This window comes from Prunus dulcis, chromosome 4 (assembly GCF_902201215.1).
Source record: "Prunus dulcis chromosome 4, ALMONDv2, whole genome shotgun sequence".
Classification (NCBI taxonomy): domain Eukaryota; kingdom Viridiplantae; phylum Streptophyta; class Magnoliopsida; order Rosales; family Rosaceae; genus Prunus; species Prunus dulcis.
The window spans coordinates 4,766,545-4,787,007 of NC_047653.1; the positions used below are offsets into that span (position 1 = coordinate 4,766,545).

At 35.4% G+C, this 20,463-nt stretch overlaps 4 protein-coding genes across 8 annotated transcripts; 2 read left to right on the forward strand and 2 right to left on the reverse strand.

Annotated features, from left to right (window-relative positions):
• Nucleotides 1-301: 301 nt before the first annotated feature.
• LOC117626469 (ADP-ribosylation factor GTPase-activating protein AGD12-like) lies at nucleotides 302-4,562 on the forward strand. Of its 2 annotated transcripts, XM_034358181.1 has the most exons (10): nucleotides 332-522; nucleotides 658-698; nucleotides 1,329-1,439; nucleotides 1,689-1,770; nucleotides 2,054-2,129; nucleotides 2,797-2,960; nucleotides 3,056-3,206; nucleotides 3,416-3,532; nucleotides 3,869-3,964; nucleotides 4,099-4,562. In XM_034358181.1, exons 3-10 carry the CDS (start codon nucleotides 1,400-1,402, stop codon nucleotides 4,378-4,380), a joined length of 1,008 nt encoding a protein of 335 aa, XP_034214072.1. In that variant the 5' UTR covers nucleotides 332-522; nucleotides 658-698; nucleotides 1,329-1,399; the 3' UTR covers nucleotides 4,381-4,562. The 2 variants fall into 2 exon arrangements, with proteins under 2 accessions (XP_034214073.1, XP_034214072.1); XM_034358182.1 differs by lacking the exon at nucleotides 658-698 and having other exon boundaries at nucleotides 302-522.
• Nucleotides 4,563-5,166: 604 nt separating this feature from the next.
• Nucleotides 5,167-6,742, reverse strand: LOC117624914. Its single transcript, XM_034356438.1, has 2 exons — nucleotides 6,090-6,742; nucleotides 5,167-5,345 (listed from the first exon to the last, which is right to left on the reverse strand). The coding sequence occupies exon 1, from the start codon at nucleotides 6,499-6,501 to the stop codon at nucleotides 6,091-6,093; it is 411 nt and encodes a 136-aa protein (XP_034212329.1). The 5' UTR covers nucleotides 6,502-6,742; the 3' UTR covers nucleotides 5,167-5,345; nucleotide 6,090.
• Nucleotides 6,743-8,502: 1,760 nt separating this feature from the next.
• On the forward strand, nucleotides 8,503-11,657 carry LOC117624472 (2-succinylbenzoate--CoA ligase, chloroplastic/peroxisomal). Of its 2 annotated transcripts, none has more exons than XM_034355748.1 (10): nucleotides 8,503-8,758; nucleotides 8,939-9,011; nucleotides 9,108-9,279; nucleotides 9,397-9,495; nucleotides 9,602-9,699; nucleotides 9,837-10,030; nucleotides 10,254-10,381; nucleotides 10,498-10,856; nucleotides 11,131-11,260; nucleotides 11,422-11,657. In XM_034355748.1, the coding sequence occupies exons 1-10, from the start codon at nucleotides 8,559-8,561 to the stop codon at nucleotides 11,469-11,471; spliced, it is 1,503 nt and encodes a 500-aa protein (XP_034211639.1). In that variant the 5' UTR covers nucleotides 8,503-8,558; the 3' UTR covers nucleotides 11,472-11,657. The 2 variants fall into 2 exon arrangements, with proteins under 2 accessions (XP_034211639.1, XP_034211638.1); XM_034355747.1 differs by having other exon boundaries at nucleotides 8,506-8,758; nucleotides 11,131-11,345.
• A 94-nt stretch (nucleotides 11,658-11,751) lies between these two features.
• On the reverse strand, nucleotides 11,752-18,092 carry LOC117624471 (WPP domain-associated protein). Of its 3 annotated transcripts, none has more exons than XM_034355746.1 (6): nucleotides 17,919-18,092; nucleotides 14,793-17,387; nucleotides 14,175-14,301; nucleotides 13,186-13,287; nucleotides 12,374-12,450; nucleotides 11,752-12,245 (listed from the first exon to the last, which is right to left on the reverse strand). In XM_034355746.1, exons 2-5 carry the CDS (start codon nucleotides 17,243-17,245, stop codon nucleotides 12,391-12,393), a joined length of 2,742 nt encoding a protein of 913 aa, XP_034211637.1. In that variant the 5' UTR covers nucleotides 17,246-17,387; nucleotides 17,919-18,092; the 3' UTR covers nucleotides 11,752-12,245; nucleotides 12,374-12,390. The 3 variants fall into 3 exon arrangements, with proteins under 3 accessions (XP_034211637.1, XP_034211635.1, XP_034211634.1); XM_034355744.1 differs by having other exon boundaries at nucleotides 11,752-12,242; nucleotides 14,793-17,395; XM_034355743.1 differs by having other exon boundaries at nucleotides 14,793-17,395.
• Between the last annotated feature and the right edge of the window lie 2,371 nt (nucleotides 18,093-20,463).

The window sequence follows — 20,463 nt, forward strand, 5'->3', positions numbered from 1 at the left end:
GTCACCTAATAGTGTCAGTGTAAAGATGATTAAATCTTCAATAATCTTATCTTATCTCAACATATATATATTTGTTTATGTTTTTAGGTTAATTATAGCTTAATTTGTTTATTTTTGTTTTTGTTATCTCGTTAGCTGATTTGTTTGTCTGAACAATATGCCAGACTATTTTACAGATAAAATATATTAGCTGTTTTTGGAGAAACAGATAAAATATTTTATTTTGAAGGCGCATCTTGTGCTGCGTGACGTGGCAGTCCCTCTAAATTTTGAACTGCCCATCATCATATGGCATTCATGATTTTTATTCTATCCTATAATAATTCCCTCCTCTTCTCTCTGACCTCTCCTCATTAGAATAAAATAAAAAACAAATATATAAACAAAAACAAAAAAAAAACCAAAACACAGTTGTTTCAACAATCATCCTCTCTCTCTCTATCTCTCTCTCTCTCGGTGGTGCTGGTTCTTTCTCTGAAGAATCATTCTATAAAGGACATTTCTCATTTCTTCAATTCACTGGTAATATGTCATCTCTCTCATAGATCTTTCACTGAATCTTTTAATTATTTTTGTCAGGTGAGCTTTTTTTTTTTTTTTTTTTTCATATGTTATGTTGGTTTCTTTCATTTTCTGGTTCTATGTGAATGGTAGCAGATTTGGAACCTCTGATTTGGACCAGTTTTCCACCTTTAATGGTACTTTCTATCCGTTTTGAATGAACCCATCATTAAAACTTTGTCATTCCTTCATTGTTGATTTCAGTTTTGATTTGGTAATGATTAATTTATTACGTTTGATTGGAGCTTTCATCATTTGGAACCTGAGAAAATCAACAATTTCACTAAACTGTGCCTACCCAAAGTTTAGTTGATCCCCTTTTTCATCTTTTTAAATTTGCGTGGCCAATATTGCCGCAAAATAAAATTCTACCCGTTTTTATCCATTTGTGAAGCTTTATTAGCCAAACTATAGATATTGTAACTTTGACCAATAGATTCATTTTGAATTTGATGGGGATGTTTCAACAATCGGCAACTTCAAATGATATGAAACATACATCCATGGTTATATTGCATATTCACAGTGGTATTTGGAATTTCATTGTTTTCAAACTTATTTTTACTTGCATATGAGCTCCACGGAATTAGCTGCTTAAGAAATATACTGGAATTGCAATATTATCTTCTTTTTGTTTTTTGGCCAATAGATTTTATGCTAAAGAAGTTCAAATTTTGAGGCTTTCATTTGGGGTGGTATCAGGTGTCTTTGTTTCGCTTTCGGAATCATTTTTGCTCAGATTGGTTGTTTAACTTTCCGTTTTCCAGGCCACTTCGTCCTGACTACTTGAAAAGAACAGGCTTCAATCATTGGATGATTGTAGGTTATTAGCAAAGCAATGAATCACCGTCCAATGGAACTGGGGAGGCCTGCCTCAGGTATGCTTGTAATACTCGAAGCAAAGGAAACAGAAATATTATTTCGTACAAATTGAAAACCTTACATATTATGAATTATGCACCATAATTACATCTAGTATTCTGGTAAGAAAAGAAAGATTGTTTTTAAGTACTTTCCATATTTGTTGGGCAGTAATGTAAGCATTTTCGCATCTGTGTGTATCTGGCTTATGTCTTTTAGTTTAATACTTTAATCTAGAAAGTGAATGACTTGTATATGCTATACAGGTAAAAGAAGATTAAAAGATCTATTGCTGCAAAAAGATAATCGCTCTTGTGCTGATTGTGGTGCACCAGATCCTAAATGGGCGTAAGTTTTCCCCATTGATACCCTGAGAATGTATATGTACTTTGTGTCAGTGTCTGTATAGGCACTAAGTCAAAGACTGTGTTGTTAAGGACATGCTTGTTTCACATGTAAGCTTAAGAGATTAAAGATGAGTGTGTTTGTAAAGCTATTAGTTGACATCCGAAATTCCGACACATATCTTTCAAGAAAATTGAAAATAACCATGCATTCTTAAGAAAGTTCACTTCCCGTATCCTTCTAACTTCTTCGATATTAAGGAATCTGTTTGTAACTTCATTTGCAGGTCAGCAAATATCGGAGTTTTTATATGCTTAAAATGTTGTGGTGTGCATAGGAGCCTTGGTACTCATATATCAAAGGTAAGGGCTCCTGATTGCTGGATGCGCCTCCAATTTAATTTTTTTTATAATGGAAACAATTTTCCAGCAGAAAAACATGACAGATGACTAGTTAGGGATAGGCTGATAACCACATGTATGTTCTACCTGCCGTTTCTTTACTACCAGCAGTTATGTCATGAACAAAGATGACAACACATGTCCATCCACTTGGCCCTGAACTAAGTGGTCTCTCCCCTCCCCCTCTTCCTTTTTCTTTCTGAAATAGGTATTATGAAACCAAAGTTTGTGTACTAGTTAAGTTTTCATTGTATTGCACCAAGACAGTCATAATTTGGAGTTTTGGTCGCAGAATTATAATATAACTAACTTTTAAAGAAACAGTCAGAAGCTTGATTGTTATTTACGATATGAAATCTGTTGACCAAAAAGGAACATGCAAATGATTGATCACATCTGCTTGCATCAAGGAAGTTAATTTAATTATCGACATGAATCCTTGGTTGATTGAATTGCATCACAAGGAAACTGGGGAAGTTTATTTAATTTCTTTTACCAAAAAATCTTATAGTTTTTTCAGATTGCCTTCTTCTTTCTGTTTTTAGGGTGATACCCACAGTAGAACTATTTCAGGCTTGCAGGCGAATCAGTCAAATGTTGCTTAATTGATTGATATTTATTATTTCAGGTTTTGTCAGTGACACTGGATGAATGGTCTGATGATGAAATTGATGCAATGATAGAAGTTGGGGGAAATTCTTCTGCTAATGCAATTTATGAGGCTTTTATTCCAGATGGATGTTCAAAGCCTGGACCAGATGCTGGTCACGAGGAACGCTCAAAATTCATCCGGTTAGTTATGCTATAGAATTCTAGGATTTCCCATTGAGCAGTTTCAATTGTTGGGTCACTTTTCAGATATTAAGAGTAGTTACATATTCATGTAGGTCAAAGTATGAGGCTCAAGAATTTCTGAAACCTAGCTTGCGGATCAACTCAGGTCCTTCTAGAAAGAACTCTCTTCAGAACACTCTCCAATCAAGTAGTTTTTCTAGAAAGATTATCGATAGTTTTCGTTCAAATTCTTCGCAGAAAACGGTAAGTATTGTCGCATGTTATGTCTGCCTTTCAATTATGTACTTCAAGAATTAAGGTGAAAATTCATAAAAGTTGGGAGAGTGGGATATAAACTTGTTGAACTATACATGTTGTATCTGTCCATGTTTGCTTTTGGTAGAAATAACAACACAATTAGTACGTGATGCGTATCAATGTAACTTTGGCCTATATTTTGAAATTGGTTACAGGAAGGTATGGTAGAATTTATTGGATTATTGAAGGTAAAGGTGATTAGAGGCACAAATTTAGCTATTCGAGATATGATGACGAGTGATCCTTATGTCATCCTGACTCTTGGGCAACAGGTTAGTATTCTTTCACTATTGCTTATTACTTGGTAATGAAGCTTCAGAATCCGCTACACATGAGAGAGAGAGAGAGAGAGAGAGAGAGAGAGAGAGAGAGAGAGAGAGAGAGATTTAATCATTTCCATATATACTTGGTTTTTGCATATAACAAGGAAGTTGAGGGTAAAATTTCAAAGAAAAAGGCTGTTGATGCATGCTTGTTGGCTAGACTTGATTAAACGTAATAACCCATGTATATATTGTGAAATGATATATTAATCAGATAATTCAATTTGTGATTAGTCCAGACTGATATTTCTTTCTTTGATGATGGTAATGTTGGTGATAATGTAGACTCTTCAGACGACTATAATAAAAAGTAACTTGAATCCGGTCTGGAATGAAGAACTCATGCTGTCTGTTCCTCAGCGATATGGAGCTTTACAGTTGGTACGCATATCTATGTCTTTCCGTTACAGATACTATATGCCAAAGATCAGGAAACTCTCATGTAATATTGACGTGTCATTTTACTCTGCCTTTTTCTCATGTAAAACTGAATGTTTCCGGTTGCCACATTGCAGCGGGTGTTTGATCATGACACGTTCTCGGCTGATGACATAATGGGAGAAGCAGAGGTTGATCTTCAGCCCTTGATAACATCTGCAATGGCATTTGGGGATGCAGGAATGTTTGGGAACATGCAAATTGGAAAATGGCTGAAGTCAAATGACAATGCCCTCGTAGACGATAGCACTGTTAACATTGTTGATGGGAAGGTAAAACAGGAGGTGACACTCAAGCTCCAGAATGTGGAATGTGGAGAAATAGATTTAGAACTAGAGTGGATGCCTCTTGAGCAATAGGTAAATAATTTCTTTATTCTTCCCATTTTATTTTTAATAAGAATCTGTAATTTTTGGTTGAGTTACTTGTATGGAATGGCACCATACACTTGTCTCCATTCTTTTGTATTTGTTTATAGAAATTCCAGTTCTCTCTTATTTGTGAATCGTTTGACAAAAACCAGAGCATGAGCACATATTCACATTGGTCTTTTTTTTTTTTTTTTCTATCTTTTTATTGTTATTTTTATACAAGCGATAATCTACTTTAATCTAATCTAAATTACGGAAAGGAGGATTCGAACTCGGCTGCAGAGTGGGGAGAACATTAGCTCTAACCAACTTGGCTAAGCACATTCTCTCTTTTTTTGTTTGTGTGTAAATATTCACATTGGTTTGCCTTAATCCACACTGATTGTCTTGTAGTTTTATGGTTGTAGAAGAAAGGTGTAGGGTTTTTTTGTTTCCCTTTTTTGGGTGATATTTATTTGTAATGAGGGTGAGTGAACCCAGTGGAGAGGAAAAGAAAAGGAAAGAGTTACCCTTCCCAACCATAGGACAAAAAGGAAAAAGAAAAGAAGGGTATTGTGGCACAGCCGCACAAGTTGAACCAAATCTTTGATTTATTCAGGCTGCTTTATTCAACGAAAAGCAATCAATGGCCATGGTGAGTTGAAATTGTATGGCAGTTTGATTGTTGAAATAAGAAAAAAGATATAAGAATCCAGTTCTTTTTCAAATATTCGACGCAATTAACCATTTTATTTGGTTCTTCATCATTATGGTTTATAAGATAAGGACCCCATCATCATCAAATTCATGGCAGGTTATTATTAAGTCCATATTGAATTTTCTCATATTTCAGACGCTAACTCAAGTCAACAATGTGAGCTGGATTAAAACCATACCAGCCGACAATTTCCATCCTTTTACGTGTGCTAATAATAATAATAAAATAGCCTTTTGGTAGATACCACGAGATAGTCCTGAAGTTGAGTCATGAGAGAGACATACGTTAGTGTATATCTTTTTGTGACATAAACAAACACAAAATGGTATATACAGAAAAAAATATATACCTCGTTGCATGTAAGTAAGGCAAAAACATTGTTCATTTAAAATTATAAGGGTGGACACTGGATATGCTAATGGACATACAATAACATCAGGGTCTTACTATTTAGACCATATTTACTGATTACTTTGTTAGCCACCTCTCTAATAAAGGCGGGTTTCACATACATTGATAGAGTCCATCTTGAGAGGCGATCATCAATGAATATAGTACAAATAGGATTATTGTCACACAGAAAAAGCCGCAAGTTCACGATAATTGTAATTATAGTAGTACAAATAGAAGCCAACTAATACAATTTTCTTTAAAACATTTATAAAACAAACCAATTAGTTTTTGGTCTAATAATATTTCATTTTCTAATGTTAAAAGAGGTCCGAAGTTCTTCGTATTCCCACCTCATTCATAGAAAAAAAAAAGAATTTTCTCTAGAACAGAGAATGCTTCCTAATTGATTACACCCAGATAAGAGAAGATTGTGTGGATTAGCAAATAGCAAACTCAAAAAAAAAAATTGGACCTCTGCATCCTCTGTCATATAGGATCTACCTCTTAAGCTTATTCACATGACACTCACGAAAAACATAAAAATGAAAAAGAAAAAAATGGAGCAGAAATCCAGAGAAGCACTAGTTGTCATAATAGAGATCATTACCTCATGATGACGCTGATGATGGTAATGATTTATGCTTTCGGTTCCTTAACAGATACACAAAGGCAGACGCCACAAACAGAGCGACACCTGTAATCCCACAAACCAAACTGGCCAGCAACAGCACATCCTTCACGTGATCTCTGTGGCCGCCGCCACGTGCGACGACGCCATTCCACCACGACGAGTCGCTCGAGTTCATCGCCTTCGGCAATGCCGTCGGCGAATTTTCTCCCCCTCCTCCTCCCCCGACGAAGAAAGACTTCACTTCCGTCGGCGACTTCGCGCTTGCCGGCGGCGAGCCCTGGTATAGGAGTCCGTGATCCGACGGCCGCAGCTCTCGACCGTCCGATTCCATCGCCACCGCCATCAGAAACACTACGATCGCTACCCCGATTTCCATGGGAAGCACCATTCTCTCTCTCTCTCTCTCTCTCTCTCTCTCTGTCTCCAGAGACTTTAGGTCCACACACACTGCGTCGTTTTATAAGAGTATGAGCACCAAACACTACACTGTTTGATGACGTGAAATTTTATTTATTTTTGGTTTTATTGTGTTTTTTTTTTTGTTGTTGTCTGAATTCGGAAAACCGTGTGATCGTTGTCGCCTGTCGGAGACCAGTGAGAAGCGAGCAATGACCTCTCTCTATTACAATTTAGAATTCACAGAAAGTCTACTATATATTGACTGTATTGGTCCTATTATCGCCGCTTGCTTTTTTGTCCTCTACTATTTACCACTTATAAACTCACTCAAAAACTTTTTACTTTCTACTTACTCTGTAAAAATATTAGAAAAAATAAAAGCATAATTTCGAGTTTGTATATCAAGCATATTTTTCGTGAAGTTAATATATTAACTTAGCTCACCACGTCTTTATTAAAAAAAACATAATTTCTTAAAAAATAAATGTTGAATTTCGAGTTGGAATATCAAACATATTTTTCGTGAAGCTAATACGTCAGCTCGCTGCGTCTTTGTATAAATTCTTGTATCTAGTTTAGTAATTTTTTTCTGAATATTTTACTTAAGTTCAAATTTGACTTATATATATATACATATATATATCTTGAAAGTATTTAATGTGCATGACAGAAAAAGATGGGTGGGAATTAAATTTTGAAGCAACTATTTTTCTATTGACTGATGACTTGTGAGGGTGAAGCTTTTGCTTTGTATTTTTGTAAAGCTTCTTGTTGATGTTTAAGTTTTATTTTGGAGTGATTGTAAAAATGGGATTTAGACTCAAAAGGATAGTCTTATCTTTCTTCCGGAGCTGATAAGAATAGCATTATTCATCTGTGATGCCAACAGTAGTTTGTCATTTTGCTTTATTATACGTGATGGGATATGGCCTAACTTTATCCATGCATTACCACTAAGAATATAGCATTATCTGGGGGAATTAACTTTTTTTTTTTTTATTAATCTGGAGCTTAACTTTGATGTTAAGTTACTTATTCTTTGAAAAAAAGCCAAACGGGGTCTCGGATTCGATTTGCGCATAACACATTGATAGTGAACGCCCTTAGCTATCCCCATCTTCCTTTTTTTTTTGGGTCAAATATCTCCATCTTCACTGAAACAAAGACAATGCCACAATGATCATCTGTCTTTCCTTTTTCTTTCTTTTAATTCGAAGAAAGGGGACACAAATCAAACTTTTACTGTAGATATTGACAGAAATAGTAACCATTGCAACAAATCAAACTTTTAATTTTGTAACCATCGTACCGTACAATTAATATTATATACAATTGGTACATTAGTGGATAGGTTGACGGTCAAGTACGTATCATTGATTTAACACTTCTATTACAATTTTCTTTTTGAAGTCAAAAACAAAACCACAAAGAAGATCCTAATAAAGATCCCTAAAGACTTTACATCAAAGAGGGTTTTACAAGTCATTGAAGAAGGAAAATGGGAAAACCAAAGATGTGGTTGATGAAACTTGTGACCAATATTAGCCCGTAGCGTTTGCCATCAAATTAAATTAACGATAAATATATTGATAATTGAGAATGCGAAATCAAATAAATGATATACACATCAAAAAGAAACATAGTGATGTTGTAATATTCGAAATAAAATTTGTGAACCACCTTCAACAAGGATGTGAGAAAAACCAAACCTCTGCACACAAGAAATACCTCTATTCCAATTGCCAAACTTATTTACCAAATTATGTTTATCATAATTCACATTTGGGTTGGGCCCCGTTGGGATTTATTTATAGCATTATTGCATATCATTATGCTTATGCATGCCTTAAGCAGTAAGCTCTTATAATAATAATAATAATATCTATCCACGTGTTTGGACAAGATAAGATAACTTGAAATCCAGTCTTCCAATGACGTTCGGCTCTGCTGTGAGCTCTCTCTACCCGCCCTTTGTTTCCAACGAGTACCTGTAGAGCTTCACAAAAACAGGACTTTTGGAAAATTCCCAACTTACACTCCATTAAAATGGGCAACTTCTCAGAGGCCCACATTTGCGAATGCCTCAGCCTCCTATCAACTCTCCGGGGCAACTCCGTCGTCACTGTCACTGGCAACCGGCGAAAGACCGGCAAGGAATTCGTGGAGAGTGTCATGGGTCTGTCCCAAGGCCTACTCCAACTGGGGCTCGGCTCCGGCGACGTCATCTCAATCGCTGCCTTCAACAGGTTCTGCTTCACTTGCTCACCAAAAATGCTTTTTGAAAACACTCTTAAGTACTAACATATGGTTGCATACGCGGGTTAGACCAATTGGCCACGACGTAGTAGATTAATTTAGAGTAATTTAGACTATCGCTTGTATATAAAAAGTATACTAATATATGATCTTCTTGTTAATATTATCAGTGAGTTGTATTTGGAGTGGTTACTAGCCGTTGCATTTGTTGGTGCCATAGCTGCTCCTCTTAATTACCGATGGGTACGCAAGTAAACTTCAAAACTGTAATTCTGAGAATTACTTGCCATGCAAACCAAATGTAACCCAACATTTTTGTTGTACTTTTACACATCGCAGAGCTATGAAGAGGCAGTTTTGGCAATGGAGGTAGTGAGGCCAGTAATGTTGGTGACTGATGAAAGCTGTATCCCCTGGTATTCTAAGCTCCAACTTCATCATATACCTTCTCTGAGGCGGCATGTTTCGTTGGATTCGCCTTCCTCGGATTTCATAAGGACTTCAAGTAATGGTATGAAGTTTCTAAGACATGGATTTTTCATTTAGATATTGTAACAAACATAAAGCATTTCTTTGGTTTACCAATTTGGTTAAGATATATATTACTCTTCATTCTTCAATTGGGCAGTGTTACATACTGAAACGATTAAAAAGGATTCCGTAGGGGACGCGCAATTAAATTACTCCTGGGCACCTGAGGGGGTTGTGATGATATGCTTCACTTCTGGTACGAGCTCTCTACTCTGTTTATTTGTTCTTAGAAAAAATTTAGATATTAGTTGTAAGATTATTGGGCTATTTGTCTTAATTACTTATTTGTTCTTGTTATGTAGGAACCTCTGGAAGGCCAAAGGGAGTTGCCATAAGCCACTCAGCTTTTATTATACAGTCCCTAGCAAAAATTGCCATTGTTGGCTACGGTGAGGATGATGTATGCATGTGTTCTTTTCATAGTTTGCAATTAGTCAAGGATGTTCAGATTAGAGTTTCGCATGAAAGCGGGGTTGAATTCGGTTTAGCTCAAGAAACTGAATGAGTTCGCAATGTTTAATTGTGCGGCGATTGCAGGTTTATTTGCATACAGCTCCATTGTGCCACATTGGTGGTTTGTCATCAGCCCTAGCAATGCTAATGATTGGAGCACGCCATGTCTTGATACCTAAGTTTGAGGCTAAATCTGCCCTTGAAGCCATAGAGCAACATAAGGTTACTACTCTCATCACCGTTCCTGCAATGATGGCCGATTTTGTTATCAAATTCAGGTAATGGTAATTTCCTTATAAGAAAGGCTGTATGAGGAGATTTCTTATGATAGTGTGCTTAGAGAGTGGAGAAAATCCCACTCGGAAAGCATTCTAATTTTTCATTTACTAGGTATCGTATTTTACGAGTTCTGTGAAAAGGATTGATCAACATGCATTGCAAAGCCTTGTACTTGTGCCTTGTGCCATTGGTTTTCTGAGTTCTGGTTCTGAAAGCTGTCAGGGGGATTGAGACATGGAAAGGCATGGAGAGTGTGAAGAAGATCTTAAATGGAGGTGGAGGTTTGTCAAGTGAACTTACGAAGGCTGCCATCAAATTGTTCCCACAAGCTAAGCTCCTCTCAGCTTATGGTGGGTGCCTCTTTCCCTAAACCTGTCTTTATAATATACACCTCAGAAATCTGACCTGCAAACTTATATATCTACTTATAATTTCGTTTCTCCTGTTACCCTTCTAATAACCAAAGGGATGACGGAGACATGCTCTTCATTGACCTTCATGACCCTGTATGACCCGGGGATTGATGGAAGAAAATTGCAGCCAGTTCACCAAGAAAGAGGTATTTGTGTTGGCAAGCCTGCTCCTCATGTAGAACTAAGGATCTCTGGGGATGGCTCTTCTCACGTGGGGAGGATCTTAACCAGAGGCCCACATGCGATGCTTAGATACTGGCAAGGAAGTCTACCAAATGCATCACTTTCCGGCGATGAAGTATGGCTTGACACAGGCGACATTGGCTCAATTGACGACTCTGGTAATGTGTGGCTTATCGGACGAGCAAATGGTCGAATCAAGAGTGGAGGGGAGAACATTTACCCTGAAGAGGTAAGATCATATGTTTTATTGACCTCTGTTCTTGTTTTGTTCAGAAACTAATGAGGGAAAAATGACATAATTTGTATGAGAAATTACTGTATGCAACGGTTATGTATTAGCTTCTTTCACAATACATCTGAGGGAGCGCTTATTTGTGGTGAAACCTACATGTATGTTGTGAAAGGAATTATATATAACCGGCGCATACAATCTAGATATCGTTTGTTCTAAATTACACCAATTCGGAAAAGGGTATTTTATTCCTTCTTAAAAAATGATATAGGTGGAGAGAATCCTATTACAACATCCAGGGGTAAATGGTGCTGTTGTGGTGGGAATTCCAGATGCTCGCCTCACAGAGATGGTTGTGGCTTGTGTTCAAATAAGAGAAGATTGGCAGTGGATAAGTACAAGTGTCAGACACTCAGTCTCAAAACAAATGCTTCAAATGTCCAGTGAGATCCTTTGCCAATTTTGTAAAGAAAAGAATTTGACCGGGTATCCTATTTTCTCTCCTAAAACAAATGATCCTTAATTGGGATTTCAAAATTTTCCTCACAATTTTTTTTTGCAGGTTTAAGATACCAAAAGTATTTATTTTATGGAAGAAGCCATTTCCACTGACGACAACCGGAAAAATAAGAAGAGACCAAGTCCAGGGAGAGGCTATATCTCAGCGGCAATATATAATTAGCAATCTATGATTTTTTTTAATAATATTTTTTGTTAGTGTATACGATTCTTAAATTCATATGCCATGATGATTAATCTGTACCCATTTAAAAGTTAGATTTTTGGTTAGGTAATCAATCTGCATTCCCCATTGTTGCCTTAGCAAAAGCCAAATCGAGAGAGAGAGAGAGAGAGAGAGAGAGAGAGAGAGAGAGAGAGAGATGCTCATCAGTAACACATTGAATAATCGTGTAGCCATCAGGTTAGCTAATAGCTTTCCTTTGCTATAGAAATTTCACCAACTAATTGGAGTGTTCAAGAGAAATTGTATGCACTTTGTGGTATGCGGCTTTCATATCAACATAGATGAAATGAACATGTAGATGCTATGTAAAGAAATCTCTTCTGCTGGCACATATACAAAAGAAACAAAACGGACTATAAACCTGTACGGAACAGGCGAGGAACAAAAAACTTCAACCCAGGGAAGGAGGAGAAACTTGTGGTTCACTAAGATGAGGATTACCTCGGCTCCAAGGAAAAAAAAGAATTATGTTGGAAACTATATTTCACAAAAACTGAGCTCACTATGTAACGCTGCCAATATTTGTTGAAAACCTTTCGGCATCTCTCTCTTCATCAAATTTTCTACTTGAATTCTTTGGTGGTTTTGATGAACGTAGTTGCCTGACAACCACTGCAGTATGCCACTCCAGTAACATACTGCTGTGACACAAAAGATACAGTGACCATCAAGTATGTTAGCAAACAATATCAAATGAATAAATAAAAAAAACATATATAGTTATAGCAGTTATGCGGCACAAACGAAATCCTTACAGTTGAAACCTTACCTAGTCAAAAGGGGAGATCAAACTGTTTTAGTTTCTCCCCTTAATTCTCTTCTTACGAGCTTCAAGACCTCAGTTATCTGCAAAGCACAAGGAAAAGATGAATAAATACATGGATGGTTTTTCTGTACATCAAGCATTCCTCCCACTAGTTTATGAGAGTATCTTATTGACACATCAGACATATACCACAATTAATTCCTTCATAGATTGACAAGCCATACAAACTATAATCATATAAAGTGTAAATTAGGTTTGTAATGTATATTGACTTAGTTTTATTAAGTGTTAATTAGTATTATTTAATGTAATTGGAAATCTAGTAAGTGAAACTAAGATGTAATTATATAATCGCATAGTCTATTGTGAATCAAGTGTGTAATTTATCATAAAGTGGTTATATGAAGTGGTAGTTACTTTTATTTCATGCAAATTTAGATTTTAAAATGCTCTCAAAGATTAAAAATTCAATGAACTAAAGATGCCTTTTCACCCCAGTGTTAAAGCTGCCATCGGTGGCATTTTAATGTCATAGATTTGTCACTTGTGCATGAAATTTACCAGTGCAATTGATGAATAATTGATTGAGTGTGCCATTTTTAAAGTTTTTTTTTCCACAATTTTCATGTTTTTAAGTAAAGTTTCATTGATTCCATATAATTTTATTTGTTGTTTTCACAGACATCAATATTTTCTTAAATACGGACAACCGATATTTCCACCAAATCAACATTTCATCCTTGCACACAGGTACCCGAAAAATATAAACGAAAAGTATATATATGATAAATCACGAATGAACAGAAGCATCTTACTCCAGGATAATGCTGCAATATTGGTGAATAATGATCAAGGGCAATGTATATTTTTTCAACAAGGCTCAATAGTGTCTCCACCTCATCCCCCAAAAGATCAACCTGAAATCCAATGAAATATAATCAGTTATATATGCTACAAAATTACAATTTTATTACGGTCTCTGTATAAAAATACATGGTATAGGCCATTTTTAATGTTTTTATGACCTAGGGAATAAAAACTTTGAAAGCTATCTGTAATAAAAAAATTTATAACCATATACTAAAAATATATCTAGTTGAACCTTCAAACACATTAACTCCAGGACTTTTTGAAGTAGAAAATATAATTTTCTATGTAGTAAAACCTCATAAAATGTGTACGTGTGCATATGAATTACATATTTAGTACATAGTCAAGTGATTTGAAGCACGTACACAGAGAGAGAGAGAGAGAGAGAGATATATATATATATATATATAATTATATATTATATTTGCACGTTCATCGCTTCTTTTTATTCTATTTTTCTTGCATTGGATAGATAGATGCTATTGAGAAAGAGATATAAACATCTTCTGTAGGACACCGCATTCTTATTGATCAATGCAATGTCTTACTCTACAATTATGAAGGCCAGATTCAGTGTCCCACATAATCACACACACACACACACACACACACACACACACATACATATATATATATATATATATATATATATATATATGAAAAATAGCCAAGTAAAAGTATATGTATGAAGAATAACACTTTATAGTACAAACTAAAGCTTAATACTGTGAAACAGACAGGAAATCAGGGCCAGTAATGGAAGATAACTTCCAATTATATTTAAAATACCACTATCATCCAATAAAGCATCTCAAAGTATTTTCTCCCATAAGTATATGCAAGCAACAATTCACTTACATGAGTTTCATAGCATGAAAGACAATCTGAGGCTAAACATCAAGTTGAAATATGCATAATACCTATCTGTACATACCTCGGCTTCAGCTTTTTCGAGATCAGAACATTTCCTTTCAAATCTCTGCTTGTATAGCGACCCTCTTCTTACAAGTACATTAGCTTTTTCTTTAAGTGAATGCGATTGAGAACTCAAACGCTTCAACCTGGAAACAAAGTCACAGGTACATTAGCTTTTTGCATAGCAAATGCCAGTGGAATCCAGATGTCCTTGATGCTAAATAAATTTAGCACCAACTAGCTGGATCACTCTAGCTAAAGAATAAATTAAGGAATCATCTAGAAGTAATCACATTAACATTATAAAAGGTGCTCTCTATATGTATCATTCCATTCCAGAAACTGAGAACTTACAAGGCTAACTTTACAGGTTAACTAAGTAAGCAAATTGATCTGATACATATCATTTCTGCTCTCATACCCATCTCTTTCTAGGCACTCAAAAATTAAAATCTTTTAACTGATGTACATGCATATGCAGATTTTGAAAGTAGACACGTACAACCTATAAGATTTACAAGGCATTACAGGTCTCAAGAATCATGCAAGAGCGTGGAATCAATTTTATACACAGAATTAGAGCACAAAAGGCATTTAGAGGTAAATAACTTATAGGTAACAAAAACTGAGCAAGTACCTTGAACATTTCCCTGAAATATCTTGTGTTACTCTACATTCAAAATCAGTAACCGCTTTCAATAATCCATGGCTATAGACAGCTACTGATTTCAATTGCTCCTTGAGCTCCCTTTCTTTTGCTTCAAACAAAGATACAGCATTGTGCTTCTCTTGGTTGACATCAAGAAGCATCCTTCTCTCCTCATTAACTTTCCCCAACTCTTTCATTGCTAGTTCAAGCTTCTGATCTAACTTGCATATCTCTGCCTTATGTATTCCAATTTGCTCCAATGCCAAAACCAAATTACGACGTGCAGCATTCGACTCTTCAATACTTTCTGAAATCAATTTCTGTTGCTGAAATGTCTCAGCCCTTAAATTTTCAAGCTCTTGAACAACTAATTCATATCGCTCCTTTTCCTTTTCCAAGGCAGCTGCTGCATCCTGTGCCAACTGCTCCTTTTCTTCTGCCAGAAAGATTACTTCTTGCTTTAACTTTTCTTTGTTTGCAACCTCAACTTCTAATTTTTTTCTTTTGTCTAGATTTTCCATCTCAAGCAAAACCCGAAGTTGATTTTCATTGGTATATTTCATGTTCAGGTTATTGAGTTTCTGCTCGGCATCATTCACGGTTTCTCTGAATACAACTACATATAGTTCTTGCGTGATGATGGACTCCACATTCAAATCTTCAATTTCACATTGGCTAGTAGGTTCACCATTGTGTGCAGCTTCTTTAAATGTACTTTTGTAAATTTCTTGCAGAAGATTATACTCCACTTGTGACTCTTCAGCCATGCATTTAATTTGATCCATTATTCCCCTGAGAATAAAAGAAAATGCATCTTCACGAATTAAAGCTTCGATATGTGCATCTTCTATAGCTGCCTTAAGATTTGCGGTTGTTTTTAACAACTTTGCCTCAGCCAGAGAGTGCTCTGACATTTTCTCTGCAGCTTCAGAAACTTGTTGTGAAAGGAACTTAACTTCTCTCTTCTTATCTGTAAGCAAATCTCTGAGCTGGTGATTTTCTGAAAGGAGTGATTCCAGTCTGTCTTTCAAACCGCTAAGACTTTCTTCATTGATACCAAATGTAGCTATTTGCTCATTTTCGACAAGAATGTCATCTAATTTAAAAATAACCTCAGATATTCTCCTCCTCAACATGTCAAACTCCTTATTCTTCTTTGATGACAAAGAAGATCCCCTTTCTTTCAACAATTCCCGCATGCGGCTGAATCGGTGTTCAATCATATCTTGCACTTTAGATTCATGATTTCGCTTCAACTTAGTCATCTCATTATTATAATAATTGATCAATTCATCTCTTGACATATGCATAACCCGGATAGGATCCAAACTTTTTTGCATATTTATTTCTGATTCATCATCCTTCCCATTTTCATCATGCTTGCCATTTTCTTCCCAAAGATAAGATGATGATGATGTTGATGTTGACAATGATGATGATGATGGAGACGGAGATGGAGATGATGAGTTAAGATTGTTTAAAAGCTTGCGGTGGGGATGGTCTCCCTTCTTAAAATTACTACTTTCTTCATCAACTTCCAAGGATCCATGAGAAGATAGCTGCCCAATGTCAGAAACAGAGAGCGATTTAGAAATGGTGTCTAATTCCTGACGTAAGCTTGATATCTCTTTCATCCTTCCATGCCCGTTCACATTTTTATCACCATAAAACCGGTCCAAAAAATTTTCTTCAAGACTCCAAATACAATTCGTCATCACAAGTGCTTCAATTTCTGCTTTAAACTCCTGCTCCTGTTGCCACTCACATACTGATGCCTTTGACAAGCGAACCATTTGTTCCACCTGTTGATAGCTAGTTTCTATTGTACTCTTTAGACAATTGAGCGTCCTATCCACATCAATCCATCTGTCTGATACTTTATCTTGCAGTATGTCACTCAAACCCGACAACTGAGAACTAGAACCAATTCTCTTAACTGAGCTACGCCCTCTTATGCTATCAATTTCTCTCTTCAGCTTCTTGAACTGCTCTTTAGTTGCTCCTCTTAAGCTGCTCAAAGATTCTTCTATTCTATCATGCTCTAAAACAGCTTCAAGAAAGCTAGGATGTATCTTGTCTTTGTTACCTTCTTTGGCAAATCTGTTTGACTCTTGGTGCACTGCTAAAGACCCCAACAATTCATTTTCATCAACACCCACATGGTAAACACGTAACATTTCTTTCAATTTAGTCACCTGTAGTTCTTTATCAGCAATTTTCTCTGCTGCCTCTTGTGTTACTGCATTCACCATACCCTTGATGACCGAGTCACTCACCATCCTCGATATGGTCAACCGGTCATTGATATCTTGCCAATAAGAATCAAAATCCTCAAGTAGGTCAACATCCCGATTATCATTTTCTTTCACATCATTGCTAAATTGCATCAACCCTCCATTGCATGATTGAACGCCATTACTCATGACTTCTAAACTCTCCATAGCCTCTTAGATTCTTCACAGATATAGAAAGAACATCACCAGCAAGACAGTGCACAGAGTACCCACTAACAATGTATAATCCCCAGAAAGTTAATCACTTAGGCCGTAACAAATACCAACGTACCATGCAAGACTTGTTGAACTGCGAAACTTCAGATGAAAAAAGAAGATATATCAGAAGCATACCCAGTTGAGAATCGATTAAAAAAGTTATGATAATTTTAGTCTTGTCAAATCAACTAAATTTCTTGAAAGTGGGAAACAAATTACAAATCAACCTGCTTTGGTGCCAACAAAAATGGAAGAAAACAAAAGATAAAACAGTATCCAAGTCATTTAAAAACAAAAGACACACGCACATACAGAGTACCTAACTCTAGTCTTTCCAACTTTGTTCATTTCTACTAACACATAAGTTAAGAGAAATAAAACGATCTTATCTTTTCACTTTCGTCCATTTTCCCAGCGACCAAACAGAGCCAAGAGACCATACGGAGAGAGAGAGAGAGAGAGAGAGCTAAAACGAGCTCAAAGACCAAAATGAACTATAAACTTCAGCTTTTTAACTATTCTTTCTTTTCTCAACTTAAGCTTTTACCAAATCATTTCCAGAACAAAAATTAGAAAATAAAATTTAAACATCTAAAAATGGAAGTACCAAAAAGTTACTTACCAGTGAAGAAGCTGAATCCACTGATAATGCTACGATTGGAAAAAATCAACAGTCAGAAAGTGTTCGAAAATCCCGAGAAAACTGTGAATTTAGGGAAAGCTGCTTGTCTTCCTCTGAACAGAAACTTTTCTAATTTCCCGTCTGGTTTTAGGGTTTATGGAGGGAGAGCTTGGGGTGGATTTGGTGAGCGGGAGAGGGAGGGCATGCATTTGCCCCCGTTATTCGCCGAAATTACGATAATTGACCTTAGTTTGACTTCGGCATTGAAATTGCTGCGTAAATGTTTGGTGTGACGTGAGCGTATAGTCAATTTGTTCTTATTTAGCATATCAGTATTATTGTCCTCTAAATCTCTTTTTCTTCTTTTGTTGATCTTTTCATAATTCACCTGAAATTTGAACCTCAACGGTTGAAACAATAATTTTTTCCCTACCATATTAATTCACCTGAAATTTTATCACTCAAATTTTAGTTAATTCTGAGGAGAATTAAGGTGTTTAGTCCGAAACATGTTATGGTGTTTTCGTAAACAAATTTATGAGATAATTTAACTATATATATTTAATAAATAAAATACTACAACGTCAATGTGTGTCTAAAATTTACTATAATAAATTGACGTTTTTAGTTTTTTTTTAGGTTGAAAATAAGCGATAGTATATTATTAATGAATAAACAAAAATACAAAACAATTATGTGCTAAATATGGATAAATCTTCTATTGATCAAACACAACAATATATTAAATTGATCACGCACAATTTAAACAATGAATAAATTTCCAATCTAGTCTTAATTTAATTGTGGCATATCAAATCATTGGTAAGACCAAGATTTAATTCAGGCATCTTTAAAAGTAGTTTGTCCATACAAGCAAATCAAAGTAAGCAATCATGTTAGTCATCATCAATTTTTTTCGTTAAAATGTTTGTTTATGTCGTACTTTGTTACTTTAGTTTTATTTCTTGGCTTATTATCACAAAACATCCCTGAAGTTTACGAAACTATCAGATTGCATCCTTAATGTTTTTTTGTGTCACTTATGGTCCTCAAAGTTAGTATGTGCAATCACAAATGGTCCCTGACGTTAGGGTCTGTCAAAAACTCTGTTAGTTTGCTATCGTGGCATACATATATATCACAAAACATCCCTGAGGTTTACACACTTATCACAAATGGTCCTTACGAATTTTTTTTAAAAAATTTAAAATTCATAAAATTTTGGTTTTCTTTTTAAAATTATTTATAAATGAAAAAACAATTTATAGAAGGATTTTAATCTTGAGGACCATTTATGAACCCTAAACCTTTAGTTTTTTTTTCATTTTTAAATTTTATGAATTTTAAATTATTTTTTAAGAACTTCATTAGTTTGTTGATGTGGCATATATATGGAGCCCACATCTACAATAATATAGTGTCACATGTATTTAAAATTTAATATATATTTTAAAATAATTATAATTCATAAATTTTAAAAAGAAAACAAAAATTTTATGAATTTTAAATTAAAAAAATTTCGTAAGGACCATTTGTGATAGGTGTGTGAACCTTAAGGATGTTTTGTGATATACATATATGCCACGTCAGCAAACTAACGGAGTTTTTGACGGAACCTAACGGCAGGGACCATTTGTGATCATACATGCTAACTTTGAGGACCACGAATGACAAAAAAAAACATTAAGGATGCAATCTGATAGTTTCGTAAACTTTAGGGACGTTTTGTGATAATAAGCCTTATTTCTTTAATTTATTGTCTTTGCTCATGTTAATTGATGTTTACCATGCAACGAGTTTGAAATGTATGGCCCACCGATGAGAATTAACTTGATAGTTTAATTTAATTGATGTTTACCAGGTGCTACTGGCTACTGTTTTACCTAATTGTTCTCTTAAATTAATGAGTGTGGCTTGAAACTTTTTCGTAAAGGAGGCCAAGTTTTGGTTACTTGAAAATTTAAACATTACGCGGTTTTACTTTTACTTTATAGATATATAAAAAAACTTTGCCCATTGATTGCTTTAGTTATTTTCATTTTTTTAAATACAAGCGATAGTTTAAATTACTTTATATTAATGTAATTTACGAAAATAAGGATTCGAACTTGAATATAAATGAGGCATATTCACTCCCATGACCAACTGGCTGACATAACCGGTAGCACCTAGATTTTTAACATAGGCCTGCTTGTTATATCATTATATGTGATTCAAGAAATAGCCGTATTGCTTGAAAATTGGTCATCTTAAATTATAGTCTGCTGTAGTAGGCATCCTCAACTACTCCTGTTTTTAGCTTTCCAGCCAGAGGACCCATGATAATATATATATATATTTTTTTTTGGGGGGTTTCAATGGACCCATAATCATGATGATGCCCAGAACATAGTATTCCTGATGCACACCAGCAGAATGTAAAAGAAGTGGCATACCATGGATTCCATCAGCACCAAAAGTTAATTTACAAATCGCTTTTGACTGGCAATTGAGTGTTGATTGATGCTTGGAATTTGGCAGTTGGCAGAAGTGCTTTTTTTCCCTG